This window comes from Panulirus ornatus, chromosome 2 (assembly GCF_036320965.1).
Source record: "Panulirus ornatus isolate Po-2019 chromosome 2, ASM3632096v1, whole genome shotgun sequence".
NCBI classification, from domain to species: domain Eukaryota; kingdom Metazoa; phylum Arthropoda; class Malacostraca; order Decapoda; family Palinuridae; genus Panulirus; species Panulirus ornatus.
The window spans coordinates 18,323,696-18,348,001 of record NC_092225.1 but is presented as its reverse complement, the minus strand read 5'-3'; the positions used below and the strand labels follow the sequence as shown (position 1 = coordinate 18,348,001).

The following is a 24,306-nucleotide window of genomic DNA, read 5'->3' as shown; positions in this document are numbered from 1 at the left end:
CATCTGAAGGTCCTTTAATCTCTTAAGCCTCTGGTGGATGGAGAACCCACCTCCCTCCTGATCTAATCACTCCTTCCTCTTCTTGAAGTTCCACTCCTTTAGCCCAACCACACACTCACCTGCGTCGGTAGGTAGAGACACAACACGCCCCTGCAGTCCACACAGCTGGGGAAACTTACCCGACGAAGGGGTGGCCAGGATATGACGAATTCATCGTATGCTTTGCAGTATGGAGAAAATCTTGCTCGTGGTGGGTTCTTGTGGTATCCAAGAGAGGATTTCATCAAAGCCTAGGCCAAGGTTATGGATAGTCGTGTTTACTTATTTTCTTATGTCTATATCAAGTTAAGGATATCTAAGTCAATGTGATTGCATTATCTTGAGTAGTCAGATTCTGGTTATGTGTATTTTGTGTGTGTGTGTGTGTGTTTATATGAAGGCTAGTAATGTTTGTACCAGTGTTAGAACTAGTTGTAATGACTGGCTCACTATTGCCTGACAGTTTACTGCTTCTCTCAGGTGAGTTACATAAGCTTATTCATTGAGATATCCTCCCCTCCCAGGCATACCTCTTCCTCAGTATCCTCTTAGAGCTGCTCTGAGTTCCACAAGCTGTGAATGATCACGTCCCCCTGGTATGTTATCCTCCTCGTTTATGCCTTTGCATTCTGGGCTCAGTTCTGCTGATCCTCTCTCCCTGAACTATCAATTCCATCACCGTCTTTCTGGTGTGTGTCCATCGCTACGCTACACATGCCCTTGCCATCTCAGTTATAATTTTCTGCTGTTTTTATTTGGATTATCTATTTGTCTTATTTATCTTTTGTATCTCAACTTATCCCACCTTGTTCTCCTTGTCAGTGTCTGTACTTGTCAAGCAGCAATATTGGAAGGATCTAAGAATTATGCTGCAGTTCTTTTTACCAAGGTATGGTGAGTTAGTGACTGATTTGGGGAGGTTAGAATTCCTTGTGTTTTAGTTCCAGCTGGACATTCTATGTCTTCTCTTTCTCGCTTCAGATCCTCTCAGTATATAACCACTACCAATACACTGTATCCCTCTCAAGTTCCATAGAGTATTGTGTTTCCTTCAGTCGATTATGTAACTAAAAGTTACTTTATTTCCCCTCAGTTTTATGTCTTTCTTGAAGAGTGTTTTCCAGGAGGATGAGACGTGTAGGATGAATATCTTTTGCTTTAGTTGACAACTGTTGCCTGGAGGACTGTGGGCATACCGGCACAGAGTGAACTGTACACGACCCTTCTGGAATCTCTTCCATCCATTCCATCACTTGTTCAAAGTTTGTCCAAGTTCCATTACGCCAGATAACCTCTTGCTCACGTCTACTGTGTCCTCCCGCTTTCCTCTGTTGGTCAGGATGTCAAGGTTAGCAGTTGGTAGTGGAAGAGGATTATCACTTCCAGTTTCACTCTCTCCAAACCCTGTCTTCTCTCGAAGGATTTATCTCTTCGTCGGTCCAGTTGACGGGGGTAATGATGGAATTTCTTGCGCACGAACTATTGCACTTCGTTGCTCGTTGGGTCTGTCATGACCCCTCGTTTGTCTCAGAAATGCTTAGTCAGGAGTCCATGAAAGGAATGTGGTGGGGGTCGAGTACAGAACTACCGGTGGTAATGACTGTTGCATGAATTACTTGCGCTGTTTCTGGGGATTATCATATTAGCAAACGTAATGGTGGTGGTTGTAGTAATTGTAGCCGTACCTCTAGTGGTGGTTGTGGTCGTACCGCTAGTGGTGGTTGTGGTGGTTGTGATCGTACCTCTAGTAATGGTAGTGGTGGTTGTGGATGTACCACCAGTTGTGGTGGTGGTGGAGGTTGTTGTCGTCGTAACACTGTTTGTAATGGTGGTTGTGGTCGTACTTCTTGTAATGGTTGTGGTTGTGACTTGTAGTGATGGTGGTTGTGCTTATAATTCGTTGTATTAGTGGCCGTATCTCTGATAGTTATTGGTGCTAATAATAGTTGGTAGTAATAGTAGTAGTAGTAGTAGTAGTTGTAGTAGTAGTAGTAGGAGTGATAGTCAAAGTAGTAGTAGTATTGGTAGTAATAGTAGTAGAAATGATAGTAGCAGTAGTTGGATATTTGTTGAGGATTTGATGACAGGTCATACGATGATGGGGAAGGTATTGTTTCTAGTATGTCGACCACAATGGCTCAAAATAGACTGCCCCAAATACACAGTGGTAAGATTCATAATGAATCGGGTATTTCCTGTATGAATCATACAATATTTAGGGAGTGTTCAACCCCTTTCCTAAGAAGAACGAATTATATCTCATGTAGTTTAGTCCTGTGAGCGGAAGAATCCATGTTGAGTAAACCCCTACCTTCCTCTCATGTATTTCCTCTGGCCGTCGCTACGGAAGTGGAGGCGTGCGTGTCGCTCCAGCAGGAAGGAAGTGGTCGTAGTGCTCCGCCATGTTGTGTTGAACTTGTACAAACACTTTACTGATATTTTGGCTGAATTGTGTAGGTATTGTCATCATTCGATAAGATACTGCGGGGATTTCCAGCCAGCACAACCCATAGGCAGGGGAAGGCTTCGGTATTTTCCTTGTATATTACTGATGGTGGGAACTATATGAGTCTAGCGCCAGTGAGGGTGTCATGCGGCGAGACCATTAACTATTGTGTGTCCTCTCTCTCTCTCTCGGTCTCTCTCTCTTTCTTGTCAGATCAGAGACCAAGCTATCGTATCCAACGGTCGTACTGTCACGCTCACCGAGCGTACTTTTGTGCTCAAGAGGTATTATAGTCATAATAGAAGGTCGTGCCATCATGCTCTGGGTTGAAAATAAGATATCACCACCCACCTCCTCACCCCACCCTTCATAGCTCTTCAGTAAACGCTACAATCATCTTATTTTCTCGTCCACGTAATAAGTTTAAGCGATAGTTTGCGTGTTAATGGTGCTTCTATTACCATCTGTTTCAGTCTCGATACTTTCACTACATTATTGTAGGTATAAAGACATGATAAAGTTATTATATGGAATATGAATGTCTTATTGTGTGAAATATATTAATCATATGGAAAATGAATGTCTTATTCTGTGAAAAACGTACTATGTCTTTACAACAAGTACCGCTCACGGTCACTTAATCATCCCTACAGCCAAGTAATGCTGCATTTCCTTTGACACTCCTTTCCCTCTGTTTATACACATCAAAAGTTTACCACCAACGACTGTAATCGCCCTTAATATAAAGCATATTTCGAGTTGATGTCCATAGAGATAAAGTATGAGAGCAGGGAACGGAATTTCATCACAGTACGTCAGCAGTATGTCCGTGAGTTTTATCATTAGAAAATTATGCACTCAGAATGCTTCGTTGTACTCAGAGTGCTAAGTTGTGCTCAGAGTACTAAGTTGTCGTGCTCAGTGCTAAGTTGTCATGCTCAGAGTACCAAGTTGTCGTGCTCAGAGTGCTAAGTTGCCGCACTCAGTGTTATGCTGTACTCAGAGTTTTAAATTCTTGCACTCATGGGGTTAAACTTTCGTATTCAAAGTGTCAAGTTGTTGTACTCGAGAAGTTGTCAGTGTACTCAAAAGACTATTCACCTCAAGTCAGAATATCATGTCGTTGTACACAAGTGTTCCCTCAAAACATATTTGTTATATCATTTTTTTAATATCTATCCGTACCAGATAATACACAGACTGGGTACAGTACATTCTTTACTTCAACCAGTTTTACACCAAAAGGTTTTTGATTCACGTCTTCTTGTTCTCGCTATGTAACATGTCTTCTGAAACTTCAGCCGCTCATTGTCAGCGACATAGTGTGCTCGGGTGCTGAGTGAGAACGTGGAAATGTAGGCCAGTGGCCAAACAGCTCTTAGAATACGACTGGGTAAAGACAATGTCGTAGCTACTGGATAAGGTGTTCCTGTGAACCGTTCAGTGACAAGTGTTCTAATGTGAACAGTTCACTGAACAGTGTTCTGATATGAACAGTTCAGTGAAAGGTTTTCTAATGTGAACAATTCCGTGAACAGTTGTAATGTGAACAGTTCAGTGAACAGTTGTAAAGTGAACAGTTCAGTGAACAGTGTTCGAATGTGAATAGTTCAGTAAACAGTTGTAATGTGAACAGTTCAGTGAAGTGTTCTAATGTGAACAGTTCAGTGAACAATGTTCTGATGTGAAGAGTTCAGTGAAGTGTTCTATCTTTAGTACTGTGTCGGTGTTGCTTCTGCACGTCACTTAAATGACACATTTTTCCTTGGTATCAAAGTGGACACAATTAGGTCAAAGGACGTAAGGTTCAGAGTCGACGGTCAGGAAGCTGGGTTTCCGCTCACCCCTGCATCCGGCTGGTCTGTACCACTCTCTTTGCTTCCTTTACCATCCTTATCGGTGTTTCAACTAAGATGATAAGGTCAAGTGCTCGTTCATATGTAAAGATAGTAAAAAATTAGTTATTCTCTCTCTCTCTCTCTCTCTCTCTCTCTCTCTCTCTCTCTCTCTCTCTCTCTCTCTCTCTCTCTCTCTCTCTCTCTGGGTGTTTTTGGCACCTTATCTATATACCCCTGGTAGACTAAGGGTGTGTATGTATTCATGTCGTATTTTCTCTAAGAAGATTCACTCATATAATCTTAACATTGTGTACACCGATGGATGACTGGAGCCTCCCTCAGTGCTTTGTGGCTTCCAGGGAACCAAGAGTGTTCCCATGTTGTCCATATCTCGGGTTTGTCTATAGCCTGTTTGCCGTAGGTTATGATCTGCTGTTCTTGGGTAGGAAGCGACTGTTTAAATCCTTCCTGCCTCATCCACTTGCTACCCCCTCATTACCTTACCCTTTCTCACGTTAGTTCCCAAAGCTTCCCCTTTAACTCGCTCTTGTAAACCCTGTCACCAGTTTCTGAAGTTAGCCACCAGTGCCAACTCATCTGCAAACAGCAGATGACTCGCCTCCCATATCTCTGTCTCCACCCGAGGCAGACCGAAGACCCGCCCTTCATTGTAAGACCCTTACATCTGCCTCCTTCACCATCCCATTCATGAACAGAAGCCCCATGCAGACCCTTCTTCCTCCCTTCCTACTCTTAAACAAACCGACGCTCTCAGTGAAAACGCCTCATTGCATTTTTCCCTTTACCACACGCAGCACCTTTCTCAAGGTATCTGTTAATACGATCGTATGCTTTCTCCAGATCCATCAATGCCACATTTAATATTCTCTCTCATACTTATAAAGCTATGACCAGCGTCATCTGTACAATGCTTTATCTACTATGCCTTCAAAGTGGAGGTTAAGGTAGATGGAAACCTCAGACGTTATTGATGATGTTGTACCATAACACAAAGTTCTCTAATACCCGCAATTTTCCTATAACGAATTCATAAGGCAACGATGCATAACGATGATATTGTACTGTCAACACTCTCTCCCTCCATTAGACATACCTTAGGTGAATATTGACTTCTAGATTACAAGTCTCAGTTTCGTGATCTAACGAAGCTGTGAATCAATATTCCAGGTTAGGAAGAAGCGTAAACATAATGAAAGAAATAGATTAATTGAGCTTTGGTTTCATAGATGATGGGAAATGTTCAAGACTAACGAACGTTTACGTAAAATTCGCCAGGTCTCCGACTGGCATGAGTACCAATCGTCGTCTCGACGCCCCGTTTACGGTTTCCAGTTTTCAGTGGTTGTATGAAGAATTATTCCTGTCAGTTCAGCATCTGTTTAATTCATTTATTAATTAGATTGATTAATTCATTAATTCATCACTGCTGTTTCTCTCTTGAATATGACATGAAGCATTGGTTGAGACGCGCAAGTGAAGCTTATGTCGGATGCCTTGGATCTTCCATCCTCTACACTGACTTTGCCTGACTTTCACTTGGATTTTCCCAACACTTTAGAGTGCAACATCTTCGCCGCTTTTGCTTCGTCGTCTTACAGAGAGGGTGGGCCTGAGAAGGTGGCGTGTGGATAGTGTTATTCCGAAAGGCATTCCTGCATTTAGTGTCTGGAAACGAAGACTGCATGTGTCGGAGTGGTATAGAGTGAGTGACCAGGCAACGTGTGGAGCTTGCTGGTCCGCTCCAACTTTACACATTACTGCCGAAAACAACACCTGAATAACATGGACACATAAGTAGGAGATAATTGTGATTCAGAGGATACTTGTCAGAGAATGTGACTGTCAAATTGGTAGTTGTACGTAAACAAACGAGCAATTTCAAAGGTGACATATCCTATTCTTAAGTAATTAGGAGTAATTACATCCTTTGTCTTGTGGTTATTTATATGAATGCATCGTTTGATTGTCGTGGTAAAAGCGAGCTTTTCTTCATGTTGCCTTAGAAGAGTGAGGAACTTGGAAACAACACAGTGGCCGGACCGTAATTCATCACACTGGTGGTAGGCAGCCATATCGACTAGGGAGGTGCAGTCGCCTGAGTGAGGGAGGAGTTAGTGACGGGGTGGTGTGGTAAGCCAGCATTACAGTCGCTGTCAGTTTTCCTTCCTGGCTTACATCATGACTTCTGCTCTGTGCATCGCGGGGAATAATGACAAACATACGTTCTATCCATCCTGGACGTGACACTCGACCATATGTAACAAACTGTTTTATCTTAATCATTTTGTTTTTTCAGGCGGGGCACCATGAATGTAGGACTCTCCCTGTACTGTGCAAATAGGCGATCCCATTGTTTGAGGAACAGAAACGTAATTTTCATTTGCTGGCCCATACGGTATGACGTATGGAACGGAGTAGAATATCACAACGCGTGCTTTCTTTTCGCAACAATCAGACTTAATAGTCACACGGTCACTTGAAAGAATTATCATAGCAGTCGTCTGAATCTTGAACGTGCTGTTTTACATGTAACCTCCCACGGTATTTCTCCACACAAACAAGGACACAATAGTCTTCTGCTGTCTCTCTCTTCTTAAGAAGTTTTATTGGTCTAATGCATTTTAAGTACACCCCTTTAGGGAGAGTTATTTGCGCTTGTCAAAATACCTCCCTGAACGAAAACAGGAGAGGCGAGGTCTGTACGAGGCCTAGGTATCCACACCCGCCTAACATGCCATGGCCTTCGGGTCCTCAACCACTATCAACACAACGACCCTCGGACTCCTACAAGTAGATAGTGGCCCTTGATTCCGCCCGGTCGCTTCGCTTGCGACCGTACACAAGACTTTCACTTGAACTGGACGGCATATATGTGAGTTAGGCTTCCGGACGATCGGTTTCCTAGAAAACGAAGATGTGTGACTCGTTTCAGGTAACTAGTAAAGTAGCTAGTCTCCTTTTTTTTTCGGTAGTTCTTGCATTTGGTGATTTATTTCGCACTCTTGATTCACTTCTTCATGTTGTTTTGCTTTCGAAGTTCTTATATACTTCATTTTCCCATTATGACTGAATATTTGCTGCTTCTGTTGAAGTGCAGCTTAGAGATTTGATCTTTATTTCAATTAGTGGTTCATAATCTTTGGGTAATTTGAAGACAGTTACACCCTAGATGGTTGGGAATGAAGTGTCAACATGAACAGAAAAGAGACCAGGTTTTGTGTACATGTATATTTACTACTATATCATTATTAACAGCGACAATTTTTACTTTGGCACTGGATTTGTTTTCAAGTCGAAGACCAGCTCTAACCTTCACGTCCATAATCTAGTTCGTCCTTCTGCCGCAGGAGGTGGCGCCAGCGGTGGGAGTGTACAACCACCGACCGGACCTGACGCTGGAGGAGGCCTACGCCGAGTACTATGGAGACACACACTCCCCGAAACCCTTCCTCAGTGCCGTCTCCACACTGGTGGACGCTGTCGCGGAAGCTGACACCGGCCTGCTGGGAGCTGACCCCAGGTGAGAGAGATGGATGCTGACCCAGGTAGGACTGAGGAAGTTGATCGCAGGGTCGATGATAAGGTATGCTGACCCAGGTGAAAGATAAGGGATCACCTTCACTCAGGTGAAGGTGAGGAGTGGAACCCAAGTCAAAAGACAAGGGATGTTAACCGAGTGAAGTTAAGGAATCGATCCCTTATCATACATAAGGCTGATTGACCTGAGTGAAGGTGAGAAGGAGTTGTATGTGATGTTGTACGTGATGATTACTAATGGTATCCCTAGAGGGGTTCAGTCAGTAATATTCTCTCTCTCTCTCTCTCTCTCTCTCTCTCTCTCTCTCTCTCTCTCTCTCTCTCTCTCTCTCTCTGCAACTCTCTTCCTTCACAGCTATTGTGGGGACTACATCATTTTGAGTAGTGCTCAAGCCAGACCACCTCACTTGGACCATGGTGTCTGTGTATGTGACTTTACGTCTCTCTCTCTCTCTCTCTCTCTCTCTCTCTCTCTCTCTCTCTCTCTCTCTCTCTCTCTCTCTCATTAATCACAAGAGCTAGTTTGCTATCACATCTATAGTTACAGAGAAAGCAAACTGTCAGATATATATAACTGCAAATGTAGGACTCAGCTACAGTGACAGCTTCATAGCGCAGTAGAGATAAAAGTACCTTGCACAATATCTGCTGCTCAAAACCCTTTGACAACTAGATCATCATCACCAAACAGGTACCACTTCGGGAACGAGCGGTTCTCGGAGTCACAAGAGAACTTGAAAAGTCGGTGGCGGAGGATTATCAAGGCCGGTGTAGCTGGCGACTACAGCGCCACTCTCCACCTGGTGGGTCTTTCCCTCGCTACCATCCAGGACTTTTACTCCCACACCAACTGGATCGAACTGGGCAACACCGATTTTAATCGTGACATAGGTAAGACCTGCTGTTCTCCTTCATACAATACGACTCATTATTCTTAACTCTAGATTTTCCTACGATGAGCGCTACGCGCTAACCTTGCATGGTGTAAGATTTCGTCTCGGGTGCCTTAGGTAGGTAAATGCACGCACGCACACTCTCTCACTCCTCACTCTCTGTCTCTCAGTGTCTTTAATATCCCTAGAATATTATAGATCTTTTCAGATAATCAGTCCAGTAATGTTTATGTGGTTCCTAACCATTGCTTCTGATAAGGTTAAGGTCAAGACACCAGAAGTAAGTCAATAAAGGGCAGAAAAACGATTGGACAGTGAAAAACAAAATAATGTTTAGGACCTAGACAGACCGCTTGAGCTTTCCAGAACTGTTAAGTCCAAAGTGATACGAATAATTCTGAAAGCTGGATCTGTTACGCAACATCCACTTCAGATAATTTGGAAATAAATCAGTTTGTATGAAATTCTGAATTATGAAATTCTAAAGCTGTGAAACATAAGAATTTCAGACAAGATAACAATTTTAAAAGATAAAGTTGCTAGGAGATTAGGATAAGGGTTATAATCGCTATATGAATTTAAGAATGTTGGCAAAAGTCTCTGAAGTAACAGTACTTGATAACAAATGTACTTTCGTGGGCAGAACTCTTGGGACATGCCTTACTGAAGCTCTATGAAGCCCTCTGTCTCGACATACAGAGACAAAGGACTCTCTACATCTTCGGCCAGACTCCTTCAGTGACTTCAGGTCATGTTCCAGGACTTTTGTTCGTGACTGTACGTAGATGATCCAGCGTCTTGATAAACGTATGAAAAATATCTAGGGATTGAGTATTGTAATCATTTGTTACCGATAAAAATGTCATACTATATGTCATGTCTTATTCTGTTTTGCACGAGTTTACATGAACAGACGGAAGTAAATGAGATCAGGTGACGTGGCACAAAGTACTATGAATGCTGGAACGGAAGCTCCAGTAAACGTTGGCCCTAAGTGTGTATGTACATCAGGACGTATGAATGTCATCCTTCAGGTATATCGGGCAAGAACTTCACCAATGTAGCTGGCTTCAGAGAGGGGACGTGCAAGGATTGCCCCGATGCTGCTGATGGTGTTGGCTCCTGTCCTGACAACCTCCTGCAGGAGATACTGGATCAGAAGAAACTCACTTCGGGATACAATGAGGATGCATACGTGGATGGCGTCAGGACAGGCAAGCCGAAAGGCGTCAGTAAGTGGTCACCGACATTCCCACAGTACGTGTCTGTATAATTAGATAGGAAAAGTAGTATAATTCATGATATGTCTGATGTCTCCTCTGTTAGAGGACTTGCTGTCCCAGAATCCCCTTCTTCTGGGCTTCTGCAGTGCTCAGGAAGCCGGCTGCGTCCACCGGACGGGGCCACAGTTCAAGAAGTGCAGTGATGGTGTATGTATGCCTCTGTAAGGTGTGGAAGGGATGTGGGCATATGAGAGAGCGTAGCGAGTGGTAGGATGAGGAAGTTGAATCGCTAGTGAAAGAGAAAAGAGTAGTGCAATATCTCTCTACCTATAGGGGAGAGCAAATGACTGGAGAGTGTCCAGTTTGGAGAAAGGTATGAGGGTTGAAAAGGAGGTAAAATGAGAAATGGGATGATTAAGTACCAATGCACTTACGAAGAATAAGAAAATGTTTTGGAAGGAAGTGAACAGCGTGAGATCTTATGTAAATATGGCCCTCTAAACTGTTCATAAAGAATAAGTGTAAATCAAATTGAGAATTGTACATATTCCTTGTTGTATTACTGTTCGAACAAGCGTACTCGAGTTTTACATTGCCAGTCTACTATTTCTACATTCAACGTGGTTTATGATTTCCATTCTTGTGCTCCAGACAAGTGCAGTCACGGAGGACCTCGAGACAGGTCACACTGGGTAGGAGCGAGAGGAGGCATCAACAAGGAGCTGCCCACCGCCTGCTTCTCCCCACATCACCAACTCCACGAGCAAGCCGCTGAGCAGGCAGTGAGGGTGAGTCTACACACGTCATTATCCTCTCCGTCATATCGTAGTCCTCAAACTCTCCCATCACCATCTTCAGTCATACTGATGTATTGACACCCCTTCATCATCATCATCATATCGTAGTTTTCAAACCCCTTTATCATCATCATCATATCGTAGTTTTCAAACCCCTTTATCATCATCATCATCATCATTATCATACTATGGTTCTCGAACCTTTTCGTCGCCATATCAAACAGGTATTGTAAAAACCCTTCACCATCTTTATCATAATGTGGTCTTCAAACCTCTTCATCATCTTCACGTTCGTGTCATAAATCCCCTTCATTATCATCATCATGCTGTGGTATTCAAACCCCTTCGTCAGGTTCATTATACTTATGATATGGCTGCTTTCGCAGCTGTTTACATTAAATGCATTTAACATATTGGCTTTTCTATTGTGGTAAAAATGACCATGGCATAATTGTATATAGCTTTGCCATCCCATGCTGGTTATCATGCTACTCAAAAGAACATTATCATTATGTAAATGGAAGAACTGTGCACTTGGTCCAAGTGGCGATGGGTTAAGGTACACTAAGCTTGACTTCAGTTTATCATAGAATCATGGTCTGTCAGTGCCATGGATGCTACTCAACTCTACACAAGTGATTATGCTTCTGTAATGCCACATATATTCATCACCAGGCGAGTGAACACTACTTGAACCTCGTACGTGGGGGTGTGGGTAATGCTTTGTTCAGTCGGTTGATGGGCCTGCATCCAACCCCTGCCTTGGTTATCGTCCTTGACACCACCGATTCCATGGACGAGGAGCTGACTGCCCTCACCCACTCTGTCAACCGTCTTGTTAAGCAGCATGAAACTGCTACCTACCCTCCAGCCGAATACATCCTCGTCCCATTCAATGATCCAGGTATGACACCTTCCATCTTGAGCATATATCATTGAACGTGTGTTGAATTTTGTGAATGATAGGCTGAAAAGAATTCCTGGTGTGAAAAAGAACTTAATATAATTCAATTTTTTTTTTCACTAAAACTTGTAAAATCCCAAGTATCTATAAGTAAAACTGAATTCATATAACTCGTTATCAATGGCCTTCATGTTGAATTTGAGACATATAGATACAGAGTCATATAGATAACCGGTAACGTATTGCTTCAGTGATGGGCTTACGATGGTTCTTATCTCTCCAGAGTACGGGCCGGTGACAAGATCTCAGCAACCTCATGAGATCTACGATGCCTTGACCAGGGAGAAAGCCAGAGACGGAGGCGATGAAGCAGAGGTAAGTCCAGAAGTATGGAAGGTGAAGGTCCAGTTCACGTGAGTATTGGGGCCAAGAGGGTGTGAATACCATAAAGGGAGAGTAGGTATGTTGTCCCATAGATTCTGATATCTTAACTTTTAACAGCATTGTCCTTATGTTTGTACCATAAAGGATTGAAAATGCAGACACCGGTGTATTTTTTCCGGAAAAATTCAGTGCATAAATAAGAAAGTGGGGACTTTGAGAGACTCCTGTTATTTTCACTATAAGTTAGTCTTTTCGTTCCAAAGGAGTCCATTATTTCCTTCCTTTTTGGCTGTAGCGTGGCCTCAAAGCTGCAGAAGTCTGAGCAAAGTATACAGCTAATCCCACACTCATTCGACCCCAGCTGAGCATGGCGGCTCTACGTCTGGCGCTGCACTACGCACCCTTACACTCTCACGTCTTCCTCTTCACTGACGCCTCTATTAAGGATCCCGAGCTGTTTGACGCTGTATTGACTCTGGCTCTCTCGAAGAATATCAAGGTAAAGTAATCCACTGAGTGGGTCTCATAGTATTGAAACGAAGTTCAGTTTCAACAAATTTACGTATTTGCATATCAGTAAGAAAAGCATGTGAGTTCATATCTAACAATCCATCTTCAGATCTGATATATAGAATGAAGGTATCACTTTTGATTTCCCTTCATCAAAACACATGTTACTTCTTTACCTCTCTCAAATGCTGTTTTCTTCCACACTACAGGTAAGAGAAGGACTTAAATATGTACATATAATGTACAGCTTTTTCCCCTGCAACTTCATCATTTGCTTCTCCTTCATTAGGTGACTACAGTGTTGACGATGCCAGTGCGCCACGGTGGTATATCTGGCAGAATAGAGTTATTGGAGGAGGACGACGACCTGCAGTCTGATGAAAACAGTTACAACCACCGCATCATTCGAGAGAACAGACACGTCAGGTAATGAGGAAGATGGTGCAAGAAGAACTAACCCTCATGAGACGTCATACAAGAAATAATTTCTAACCCACTTTTTTTTTTTTTATACACTTGACCTAATGCGCATTTGTCAGAAGGCTGATTAGAACACTTTTTTCACCTTGGCATTGAGCATTTACGCATCAATGTTATGGTGTTAATTCTATATTTCATTCATATGTATACATCATCAACAGGCTAGGTGGGAACAACAGAAACCGACGGCAGAAGCGACAGTTGCAGAGTCTAAGTAAATACAGCGCTCTGGCACAGCGCACAGGAGGTCAGCTCATCGAGACAACAGGTGAACAGACGGAAGAAACCTCCAGGATCCTTGAGGCTAAGCAGTACCCTATGGTAAGTGAGGGGAGAGCTGGGGAGAACAGCGAACTAATGACAGTGACGAGGAGTGAGTGAGGTAGCGTGTTGAAGCTCGGGGAGAAAAAGAGAAGGCTGGTAGATGATGGTATTGTGTATGTATCATCCTTTAAGATCCAGTTCATAGATGATGGTATCGTGTATGTATCATCCTTTATGATCCAGTTCATAGATGATGGTATCGTGTATGTATCATCCTCTATGATCCAGTTCATAGATGATGGTATTGTGTATGTATCATCCTTTATGATCCAGTTCATAGATGATGGTATCGTGTATGTATCATCCTTTATGATCCAGTTCATAGATGATGGTATCGTGTATGTATCATCCTTTATGATCCAGTTCATAGATGATGGTATCGTGTATGTATCATCCTTTATGATCCAGTTCATAGATGATGGTATCGTGTATGTATCATCCTTTATGATCCAGTTCATAGATGTCTGCAGATGGTTAGAGGAATGTTATCATCTCTATACAAGTGTGGGAGATTGAGACTCTCGGTGATTTCAGATTCTATACCTTTTTAGTTGTTGTATCTCTCATGACTCGCCGAATATTGTGAATATTTCTATGAAGGCACTGTCTTTGATACCCATAAAGTACTGTCTTTGAAGATCTTAGAATGTTAATGAACGTAGTTATAAGCTTCACAATATACAGTGATTTATTTGGACTCCCCGTGTGAACCGTAAGCATCATTTCAGGCAATTCTGTGGCGGGTGTTTGACGTGAATTCACCACAGACAGTGAGGGTTCCTGTAGACTCCTTGGTGAAAGAACTTGAGGTGTCTATCTCAGGCGAGGTCGACTCTGCTCTGCTCGTCTCCCCCAAAGGTGAGCTACTCCATGTTAGACGATACGAGTGAAAAAGGGGCATTAAATTTAGATGTCTGAGATTTTGATTAAAATCATAATATGATAGCGTATGCCAAGTGAAGTGCACCCTTTCACTGGTTCCCCCTAACTATTATTACAGTGTTGGGTAGAAGAATATAGATTACCTCATTACCTTCTTTTACTGCAAGACACTTTCTGTGGTACTTCGACGTGTTGTTCAACTTTATACAACCATAGGAAGATCTTTTGATTGTTTACCACAATGGCTATAGAAATTCACCCAGATGGGAAATGAATGAGATGCAAAATTTGCAGAACAAATAGAATATCTTATGATAATCATATAAGAGTAATGTCTATGATCATTTAATAACTCTCATGGAAATGAGATGAGGAGAAGGAAATTCAAGATCCACAAACACTTATGGAACCGAACACTTAGTAAAGATAACACAGGAAAGATTTAATCTGCTTATGATGGAAAAGGTTTCTAGGAATCATGATGAACTGGTGTATAGACCAGAGCTTATTTCTCACAGCCAGGTGTCTATGACATTCTTATCACTTACGAAAATGGTGTAAGATAATTCGTTCCTTTTGACTTTTACAATAAGGCGACAACTTACACAGTCCCTACCTGTAAATGATTGATATTAGTAACAAGATGGCTGACATATTACTTATATGTGTTTAGTTTTAACTATAGGAAAGATTTTGGTTATTAAACTGGTATATTAACAGGAGGAATAGTATAATTGTGAATTAACGTAATCTTCATTTTTTCGTCTCATCCAACATGACTACAATATGGTAATGTTTACACTCGTGTCTTGTCGGTTACTATATAAAGAATATCTTAAACAAAACCCCAAACAAAACTGTTCCAAGCTAGGCTTCAATTCTTTTCCAAATGAATTCAAACAACCTTAACTCTTCCTCAGGTGTGAATATCCATCTTGTGGCTCGAAGTGATTTTGATGGATACCAGGGCTATCGCGTGGTGGCCCTCACTCGCTACTTCATTCAGGTGAGCGTTAGGGTACAGTAAGATTGATGTCATGTACATTAGGACTTCGTGGGATCAAAGCAGGATTGCATACCATGCTGCAGAAACATTTGAAATACTTACCTCTGGTTGAAACTGGGTTAGTTGAAAACAGTGATCATTGTTGAGGCTCGTTCAGTTCTACAGTAGGTGGCGAAGCTGTTGGTTATGTACTGATCTTTGTCTTTAGAGGATGTAAATGTGATTGCATTAAGTGCTGAGGTACAATAAAAGTTGGTTAGGCTTTGAGGCTACAGTTTACCTATGGTCGAGAATGGAGGTCAAGCACTTGGAGTTGGAATGGATGAAACACTTTCTCTACGTCTATTTGTGGAGAGGATTCTATCCAGGATCATAGGAATTCAGATAAGTGACATTCTTTTTAACAAACTAGAGATCACTCCATGGATCAGAAGAAGACTAGTTACTTATCTTTTCTTGGCCGTACTGCCTGTGGCTTAATGTGTATGAGGCTCTATACTCATTAGTTAAATCCAACAAAGGAGTTGTTTTTGAGGGAAATACTAGTGTGAAGAAAACCGTAAGTGCGGCCACAAACCTTATGGATATAAGTTGATCAGTTACATTAGATATTTGAAGGTGGATGTCTTCCTTGAAGTCAGCTTGGAGGGGAATCTCAGGTCGGCAGAATAGCAAATGAATTCCAACGTTGTTTACCACAGTATGTGACTCCATGCATGATATGATAACCTTTATGAGGTGGAGGAGGAGGCAGACGATGTTCAAGAAGTTCTGTAGGAGGCATCGGGATTGTGTATAACAGCTGTAGTCTCAAGTCTAAAAGCAAGATTTGGAGGTAAGAGATGGCTTACATAGGCTCCCAAACTGTGATGTATACATGAAAAGGTCATTCAGTTTGATATAGCTTTAAGAAGGGCTAAGGAAATTCGACCTTAAAGAGCACATTCACGGAAATAGTTTTTCTTAACGAGGAAAAGTCATTAAACTGGATTGAGAATGTTGTTTTCTGTTGGATCATTGATTAGAGCATCATACATTTATTTTTGTGTCTGCAAGTTATCCCTTTTTTCAGTTTGTGCACAGTGTAACTTATCCTTTCTTTTTCTCTCCAAAGATCCGGTATTCTCATGCAACTCGAATCGGATCACTTATTTCAAACATCTATATTCCGCAGGTTCGAATAAACACGACTCAACGCGAAGATTTTGGAGAATGGACTCTGAAGTTTCATCCTACTGATGTAGCATCAGCCGTTATCTCTGCTCACACACCTATGGACATCCTGCCAGTTTTCTACACCCCTGATGCTGCCTCTAACCAGCCGTCCTTACAGCGTAATATTGGCCAGCCCAGTAGAGGTCTGTCTAATGTGATTCCAACAAGTCCAGGTTCTCCAGTACATTGTTACATTGCTGTCAACAAAAATGATTTTTTCGAATACTTTTTTTTTTGGTCAACTAAATTTTGGATGTACGTGACATTTTTTTGGGAAATACTTCTTGAGTTTGATGTTCATAATGATTTTATTTCTTCAGTTTTACCGTGCCTCATTCTCCATGTACATATTATGAATATCATGTAGTATATTACCTTTCTTGATTCTAGGGAAAATTTTACAGAGATATAGAATATTGATGGCATTTCGATCAACTGTACAAATCAGTACTTATTGTAATTTCTCTGTACAGCCATGCCTATCACAAGAGATTATTAAAGACAGATTCCATCGTTTGAAGATACTATATTGTTCTGCACTTAAGCAGAAATAAGAACTGTTAAACTGAAAAACAAGATGCAAGAAATATAGTTTCACCTTTTCTAGACAAGTCTCACATAAATACACTGTCGAGATGATCTTGCTACTTCTTCTAAAGACTTATTCCCATTACAGGTTCGAATACATATTTAGACATAGTCATAACTGGTGTGGACACAGCTAGACTACAACGGGTGGAAAGTGCCCAACTCCTGGATGCTGCGGGCGAACGTGTAACTCTGGACATGCCTGTCAAATCCCCCCGGCGCAATACATACCTCAGCCTCCCGACCAGACAGATCCCACAAGAAAGATTCACTGTCGCTCTTGTTGGCAAGGATGCCTCAGGTTAGTAGTCTTCGTGCCGATCAATAAGATTTCTTCCAATTTCCTTCGTATGCATGCAAAGTGCATGCATATGCGTCCTTGGTTACAGATGCTTTGTGGAAGCTAATGTCTTGATAACCTTTTAGATGATTTCATATGTACATCCAGTACACGCGGTTATTGTTGCTATGTACGTATGTATTATCTTGGATACAGATTTTTAGTCATTGAAAAAAACTGGAAGTTGTGGTGTGAGTGTCGATAATTTGAAGTACACTTCAGGAAGGATGGTAGTGGGAGAGCTGGATATGAGAGTATAGAATATGCATAAGTGTGCCCAAGAAGCTTCAACAACGGTTTATTCGACCCAACTCTAATATATGGGTGTGAAACCTCAGGTTTTCTAGGTTTGAACAGGTACTGAATAAGGGCAAAGGGATTGGGTAACTCCCTAAGGATAGAAGAACAGATAGAGGGACGACGTGACGAAGATATGTGGTGTGAATGGATCATCAGGAAGAAGGTACGTGGGTGAGTCTTTCGGGATGGGATGACCATATATAGTACACATGTAAAGGAGGCTTTGTTGGTCAGGAAGATACACAGAAATACAATGGAGGGTACGAGGAGGAGGAGGAGGAGGATAGATTGCGGAAGAGGTGAACACTTGAAGTAAGAGAAATGATTGGTGCTAAGGATATTTCAGAGATATGTAGAAGTCCATGTTTCACTCTATCACACCGGACATATAGGTCGAGAACGTGTTGGAGCGATTTCACAGGCAGCGTATGGGTGATTTATCTCATAGAAGGAAGGCAACGATGTTACATGAATAGACAGAATCTTGATGATTAGCAACCAGACACACACATCTCAAGAAAATAGCTCTACAAGTAAGTATGACTCCTACATGGAGAGCTTTGATTTAGAAATATGTTTTTAGACTTTGTATCATCTCTCATGTTTTGTTCTCGTCTCCTCACATTCAGGTCACCAGTTTCGTCGTGAGAGCGGGCTGGTGTGGGAGATGGTGAACTCGGTGTTGGCATTTCCTCTCGGCCGTGATATCTGGGGACCCCCAGGCTCGAAGCTGACCATTCCCATCACAATCACGAACACGAACGTTGATGGTGATACGACCAACACGTACTTCATCACCGCCTACGACATATCTGGCTCGACCGTCACCCTCAACCAGACGCGGTGCGTTTTACAACTTGTGTTCGAACTGTTGGCTTGCGTATCATTCACTCGTGTTGTGTATCGTTGCTGTCCACACTGTCTTATGTGATCTGCTGTCCATTATATAGCCTTCACACCTCTACTGAAATCCTCTGACACTCGATTTGGCATCCTGTTCTTTTCTTTCCTTTAATTCGTCTAGTTATCGTCATTCATTTATCTTCTTGCTTCCATTTATGAGTCATTAATCTGGCTCGCCCATTGTAGTGCGTCAAAGGATGAATATCTATCTCGCAGGGTGAAGCTGGAGAGGAAGAAGACGGCACCACTCAGTGCCACCGTGGAAGTGAGCCCTCGGGCTCTGCCTTACTCAACCAACACTTTGGTGGTGACGGCGACATCCAACCGCGGGGACACCTCCCAGGCTCTGGCCCACATCTCCGTCACCTCCAGAGTGAGTACCGAGTCTGCAGAAGCGACATGGTGGGCAGATATGGTCTCCAAAATCCTGAATAAAGGTGGAAGGGAAAATTAAGCCTCTCGAGCATTATTCATCGAGATAACTAATTTTTGCTGAAGATCATTCATCTCAGTCATTAAAGATATGCAGTAATGTTCTCTTTTTTTCTTTTCATTTTATGCTTTTATATTTCCAGCTCATTTTTTCTTTCAGGATACTGACCGTGTTGCACCCACCTGTAAGCTGCATGTAGGTAGAGGCTGCAGTGGTCACCTAACCGCTGGCACTTGTAGAAATAATTACTGGACTGCTGACGTCGTAGCTGAGGACTATGATTCAGGTAATTCATCGCTGCTGTCCACTAGCAGAATAATGCTCCATACTGAATGTAAAATGTAAAGTATAAGTTGCTTAAAATGATGGTAAGTAACGTTAAGAGGATTTAAAGCTAAAACTATCTTTAGATAGGTAGTCCCAGGGCCCCTGCCCCTCTTAGTAAATGAAGTGTTGCTTCTTTAGAATATTACTGATGAGTCATTTCCTTCAGATGAATGAAAAGTTCTTGAGGCCATTTTCAAACCATCTGCAAGGTAGCCAGAATCCATCTGTTGCATTTATTGCGATATGAATCCTGGTCAGGCACGCTGCATAAGAATTGAAGCCGAGTATTGCATCATTATGAGTTCCAGACAACGTCACGTATCCTGTGATGGAGGCCTTATGGTAGGCACGGGATAATCAAAGTTGTGGACGAAAATGATGAGCAGCTGATAGGGTTGTGTGCTGAAAAAAGGACTTGTGATCGGGAATACAGTACCTGGGTGAAAGAGAAGGACGCACATACTCATACGTGGGTCGGTAGCGGTGGTGGAAAACGGGTATTTTTGTTTGAGAGCGTTATGAGAGCAGGTTATTCATTTACATTAACCATATTAGTCATTATCAAGACTATGATAGTTCATAAGAAGTTAAACTAAGATTATCTATACCCACAAGAATAGAAACAAATTGTAGATTCACAGACTCGGAATAGTCTATCCTCGTTCACACTACGTGTGCTGACTGAAAAAGTCTTCATTCAGGTTATGCAGCACTTCAAGTAGCGATTCTTTTGATTTGATCGTTTTGATTAGCTTTACATTCAGAGACCTTTAGCCATCCCCCTGCGTGTACCAAACCCCAAGAGGTGCAGATGTATTAACGTCATCTATGTCATCATAAACCTTCACTTTCCAGGTTTGCTACAAGTAAAGTCCTTCCCGGAGTTCGACTTCACCAACTTTGTGAGTGGCGCACATTCGGTAACGCTCAGGTACACGGGCAAGTGTTGCAAACCCACAGTCACCATTGAGGTGCTCGATGTCGCAGGCAATCTGGGCACCTGCTCCACTGACATTAGCAATGGTGAAGGTGATGGTGATGACGGTGAGTAGCTAATGTGACAGTCGCTAATGGATCACAATTCATTGATTGGTTAGTTGGTGTGTTTGGTTGTTTGACTATAGGTCTGGTAACTGCCGGGGTTCTTATGGTTGTTATCGTCAGGTTACAACATCCACCAAGTGAAGAAATATCATAATACAGTTACAGTGATTCTCTCTGTACATTTCACTGTTAAAGGCACAGCAGCTTATGGTGTCTGTCGAAGACACATACAAATTGTCTTTTTATCTTTAGTACACGTGAAAGAAATGGCTCTGTATGTATTGGTACCAAGGATAAAACCCTTGAGTTATGGAGGAAATTAAAGGGCATTGACCGTAGATGAGAGAGAACCCGGGCAGATAATGGGAACATGATGGAGAATGAGAAATAAAGCCAAGTAGAAGCCCAGGAGTAGAGAATAGGATGAAAAAGGAAAACAGGATCTAGCGTTAGTTTAATGTTGTGAACCATTTCAGAATGTGTAGCAGACCTTTAACCCATTACCTTTCGGGATGGTGATGTGATAAAATATGCATCACAGTGGTGGATTATCAAACGAAATGAGGTCATTACACGTCATTTATATAGGCCCTGACTTTAAACCTCACAGCTGAAAAAAAAAAAAGGACTTGGATTCATCGTCTCATATCTAATCTCAATAACCTCTAAGGCAGTGATATTCGTTCATGTATTTTCGAAATATTATAGAAATCTCGTATCTATAGTTAGTAGATAGAATCATATTCTCATATTTTCACATCTATTCGAATATTGTCTCTTCTCCAGCAGCTCTAGTTGCTTTTAAATATCTTTTATGATATAATTTGAACGAATTAATCATATCATTCAATGAGCGATTGTCACAAGATAAAAGTTTCAGTAGACACTGTATGATAAACTAAATATCTACATTAACGTCAGATAACATCTTTTTGTTTTTCCTGTGTTTCAGGTAACCCACAGCTCAGAAGCGGCGAGGTAGCAGGGATTGTGGTCGGGTCTGTTTTGGGAGCGATCCTGCTCGTTCTCCTGGTCGTCTTCGCCGTCATCTACCGCCGTCGTCACAAGAGGGAAAACGTCACTCCCAAGAGAGCGAGGAGGAGGTCTTCTAGCGAATAGGGACAACCGAAGGAACACCACAGGGCAGACGGAAGCGCATTTAAGTCTGGTGTTGAAGATCAGAATGACCGATCTGATGATCGAGGACCATTGAGAGTGTGTCTGTGGCTCTCGGGAGTGTCCGGCGCCCCAGCGTTAGACTCAGACATCTCGTCGTTGCCTCCTTCGGGTGTAAGTAGTAGTCTGTCTGGGACCAGCTTGTATCCTTCGAGCCAGGAAAGTTCCTACTCATTCGTTTCGTCGTCCAGCCCGAGGAATGAGTCCTGCTTATCTTCCAGTAGGTCATCGGCCTCAAGGTCCTCTTATCTTTGGGGTTTCTGGAGAGTGAGGTTCATAAGACCGCCTTCAGTTTTTACCGTAAACAAAGCTCCAGATTCTGAAGCCTGATGGATCTCGAAACTGAAGCTCCGAAGTGAAATTATAGCCAGATGATCAACACCAGAATTATCTTAGAAAATCCACAGAGAGGATCAGTTCAGTGCAGCTTTTAGGTAATAACGTATTTGCTAAAAGAAGAAAAAAAAAGTTTATTTTTTATATTGTCATTAAAAACGTAATCTAGAAATACTAGATGCGTGAATGTAGATACTTACACCTACCTATTTTAGAGCAAGATATTTACCATTGTTTCTCATTTTTTGGTTCATTGCATAACTCTAGTGCAAGACGCCAGCAGGTGTATTATAAGCTGTCAGATTTGAGAGAGATTGGTGTTCCTTCAGACTGACTCAAACTGTTTCAGATGTGTTTGTCTTATGTGTTCGTATCGCTTGAATCCACTTGAATCACAGGAAGGGTTAGAGTGAATGGTAGATCATTATGATTACGTGTTTAGGGTCAAAAGTTACCTTTGGCGAGACTGTGTCATTAGGTGTACAGTGTCGTCACTGAACTTCTCACTCCAAATGAGTCTACATTGCCCTTCGACTTGAAGTAGCGCAGCGTTGGGCTGTAGGATCATTCAGAAAAGTCCTGGTTAACGCTAGGACTCAGAAATTGGTTATGGGGTAGTTATAGATAGATAGATAAATGAATATGTATATATGAATGTATGTATGTATGGATGTATGCATGTATATAAAAGACCCTTACCCCTTCATTTATACCAAAGGTGATTACATTTATGTAACTGACATAACTGAAAGATAGGTTGTAACTGATAGATAGGATGATCAATAGATAATGATTGTCATTCTGTATGTGTCAGGTAATAACTACTGCTGCTGATCATCTTGAATGTCATCGGTATATAATTTTTAGCACACTAATACTACTGCTTAGGTCATCTTAGTTGATACCCATCTATATGATTGACAGTATTCTCCATTCGTCATTTCCTTTTGTCCTCCATAATCCTCCCAAATTTTCTATACCTGTGCAGCACCTTAGTAGTCAATCAAATGTTATTAGAATTACACTAAATCATTTTAGAATTACATTTTGCTCATTTTGTATAATACCGTGTTGATACCACTGATAGTGATATAGGTACGTATAGAATGTTGGTAAAAAAACTGAAATTGAGAGTTTCATTTATTGGTTCCGCTTCCTTCTAATCGTAGCCGACATGATTGTGGCAAAAGCATGCAATAGTCTGGGCCATCTTTGATGAAGCGTAAGATGATATATTCGAAAGAATACAGGAAGGTTGAGTTTGAGCTCAGGTCTTTGTAGACCCGAATCTTGTACAAAGAGGAGGAGTTAGTTCACAGTTTGTTATGAACTAAACAAGGCTTTATGGCCGATAGAGAAATGGTATTTATCTATCCCCATGTACCAAAGATATGTCTTTCCAAACTTGGGTCTTGTGCCTCTGCGTGTGTTCCGCTTCTGTTTAGAAAATATGACTCGTCCTTCTTCATGGAAACATGCATTACGAAACATATCCTAAGCAAAAAGGACGATTCTAATCTCTCTATCGTCATGCTATTTTGACTATTATTTCCAAAGTCTTGGAATCTCACTTCATCTCGTACGTCCGTAAACATCTTGGATCTCTTGGGTTTCTCTCCGACTATTGTTATCCCTTCCGCAAGGCAAGACCCACTGGTAATATCCTTTACTTTCTTTTAGATATTTAGTCTTCATTTTCTGAAGATTAAAGTAATCCTATATATATAGTTCATATATCAAAAGCTTTTGACGAGGTATGGTATAAGGATCTCTTATCTCCAAGCTTCCATATTTTGGCATGCCTCCCTCTCTTTGTTGACTCGTATCTAGAGTCCTCTCTGGTCGAGCTGTGGTTGATGGATCCACTTCCGTTTCCCTGTCAACAGCGGTGTACCTTAAGGCTCTATGTTTTCTCCTACACTTTAACTTGTTCCTCCAACAGATAAACAGATACATGTGAACGACTCCACTCCCTTTAGATATGCTCCATCCTCTCACGCCCGGTCTGTATCTGGTCTGACACAGCTTACTTTATAAAGGCTTTTGATTCCTTTCCTTTTCTGGGAAAATAATGATTAAATATTGTGGATATTTGGGTGTATGTTGTTGGATTTGATAGTTGTCAATACACGAACTGTCATCAGAGTATTCAAAAGAGGGGTCTGATCTTTATTTTAGCTAAAATGCAAATTTTTCAAATAATTCAAAACTAGGTAACTAAAACTCAAAAAGTAAAAAGGAAGTCTTACATTTAGTTTAATAAGGCTTTACTCGAGTTTCTAAATTTGGGAGAGTAATAAAAAATGATTGATCTCGTTTCTATTGTTTTTACTAGAAGTGTTCGCTGGTGCAAGATCCAG

General features: G+C 41.7%; 1 protein-coding gene across 1 annotated transcript in view; it reads left to right on the top strand.

Moving 5' to 3' along the window:
* Positions 1 to 23,235, top strand: part of LOC139753783 (von Willebrand factor A domain-containing protein 7-like) — a 24,418-nt gene extending 1,183 nt beyond the window's left edge. Inside the window, exons 2-19 of the mRNA XM_071670651.1 lie at positions 7,692 to 7,864; positions 8,573 to 8,772; positions 9,809 to 10,006; positions 10,649 to 10,785; positions 11,470 to 11,698; positions 11,982 to 12,073; positions 12,444 to 12,581; positions 12,882 to 13,018; positions 13,234 to 13,393; positions 14,125 to 14,254; positions 15,199 to 15,284; positions 16,459 to 16,642; positions 17,176 to 17,388; positions 18,357 to 18,570; positions 18,847 to 19,003; positions 19,223 to 19,349; positions 20,246 to 20,434; positions 21,387 to 23,235. Coding sequence (XP_071526752.1) covers positions 7,692 to 7,864; positions 8,573 to 8,772; positions 9,809 to 10,006; positions 10,649 to 10,785; positions 11,470 to 11,698; positions 11,982 to 12,073; positions 12,444 to 12,581; positions 12,882 to 13,018; positions 13,234 to 13,393; positions 14,125 to 14,254; positions 15,199 to 15,284; positions 16,459 to 16,642; positions 17,176 to 17,388; positions 18,357 to 18,570; positions 18,847 to 19,003; positions 19,223 to 19,349; positions 20,246 to 20,434; positions 21,387 to 21,553 — 2,931 coding nt within the window. The 3' untranslated portion in view covers positions 21,554 to 23,235. The remainder of the gene's footprint in view (positions 1 to 7,691; positions 7,865 to 8,572; positions 8,773 to 9,808; positions 10,007 to 10,648; positions 10,786 to 11,469; positions 11,699 to 11,981; positions 12,074 to 12,443; positions 12,582 to 12,881; positions 13,019 to 13,233; positions 13,394 to 14,124; positions 14,255 to 15,198; positions 15,285 to 16,458; positions 16,643 to 17,175; positions 17,389 to 18,356; positions 18,571 to 18,846; positions 19,004 to 19,222; positions 19,350 to 20,245; positions 20,435 to 21,386) is intronic.
* The last annotated feature ends 1,071 nt before the right edge of the window (positions 23,236 to 24,306 follow it).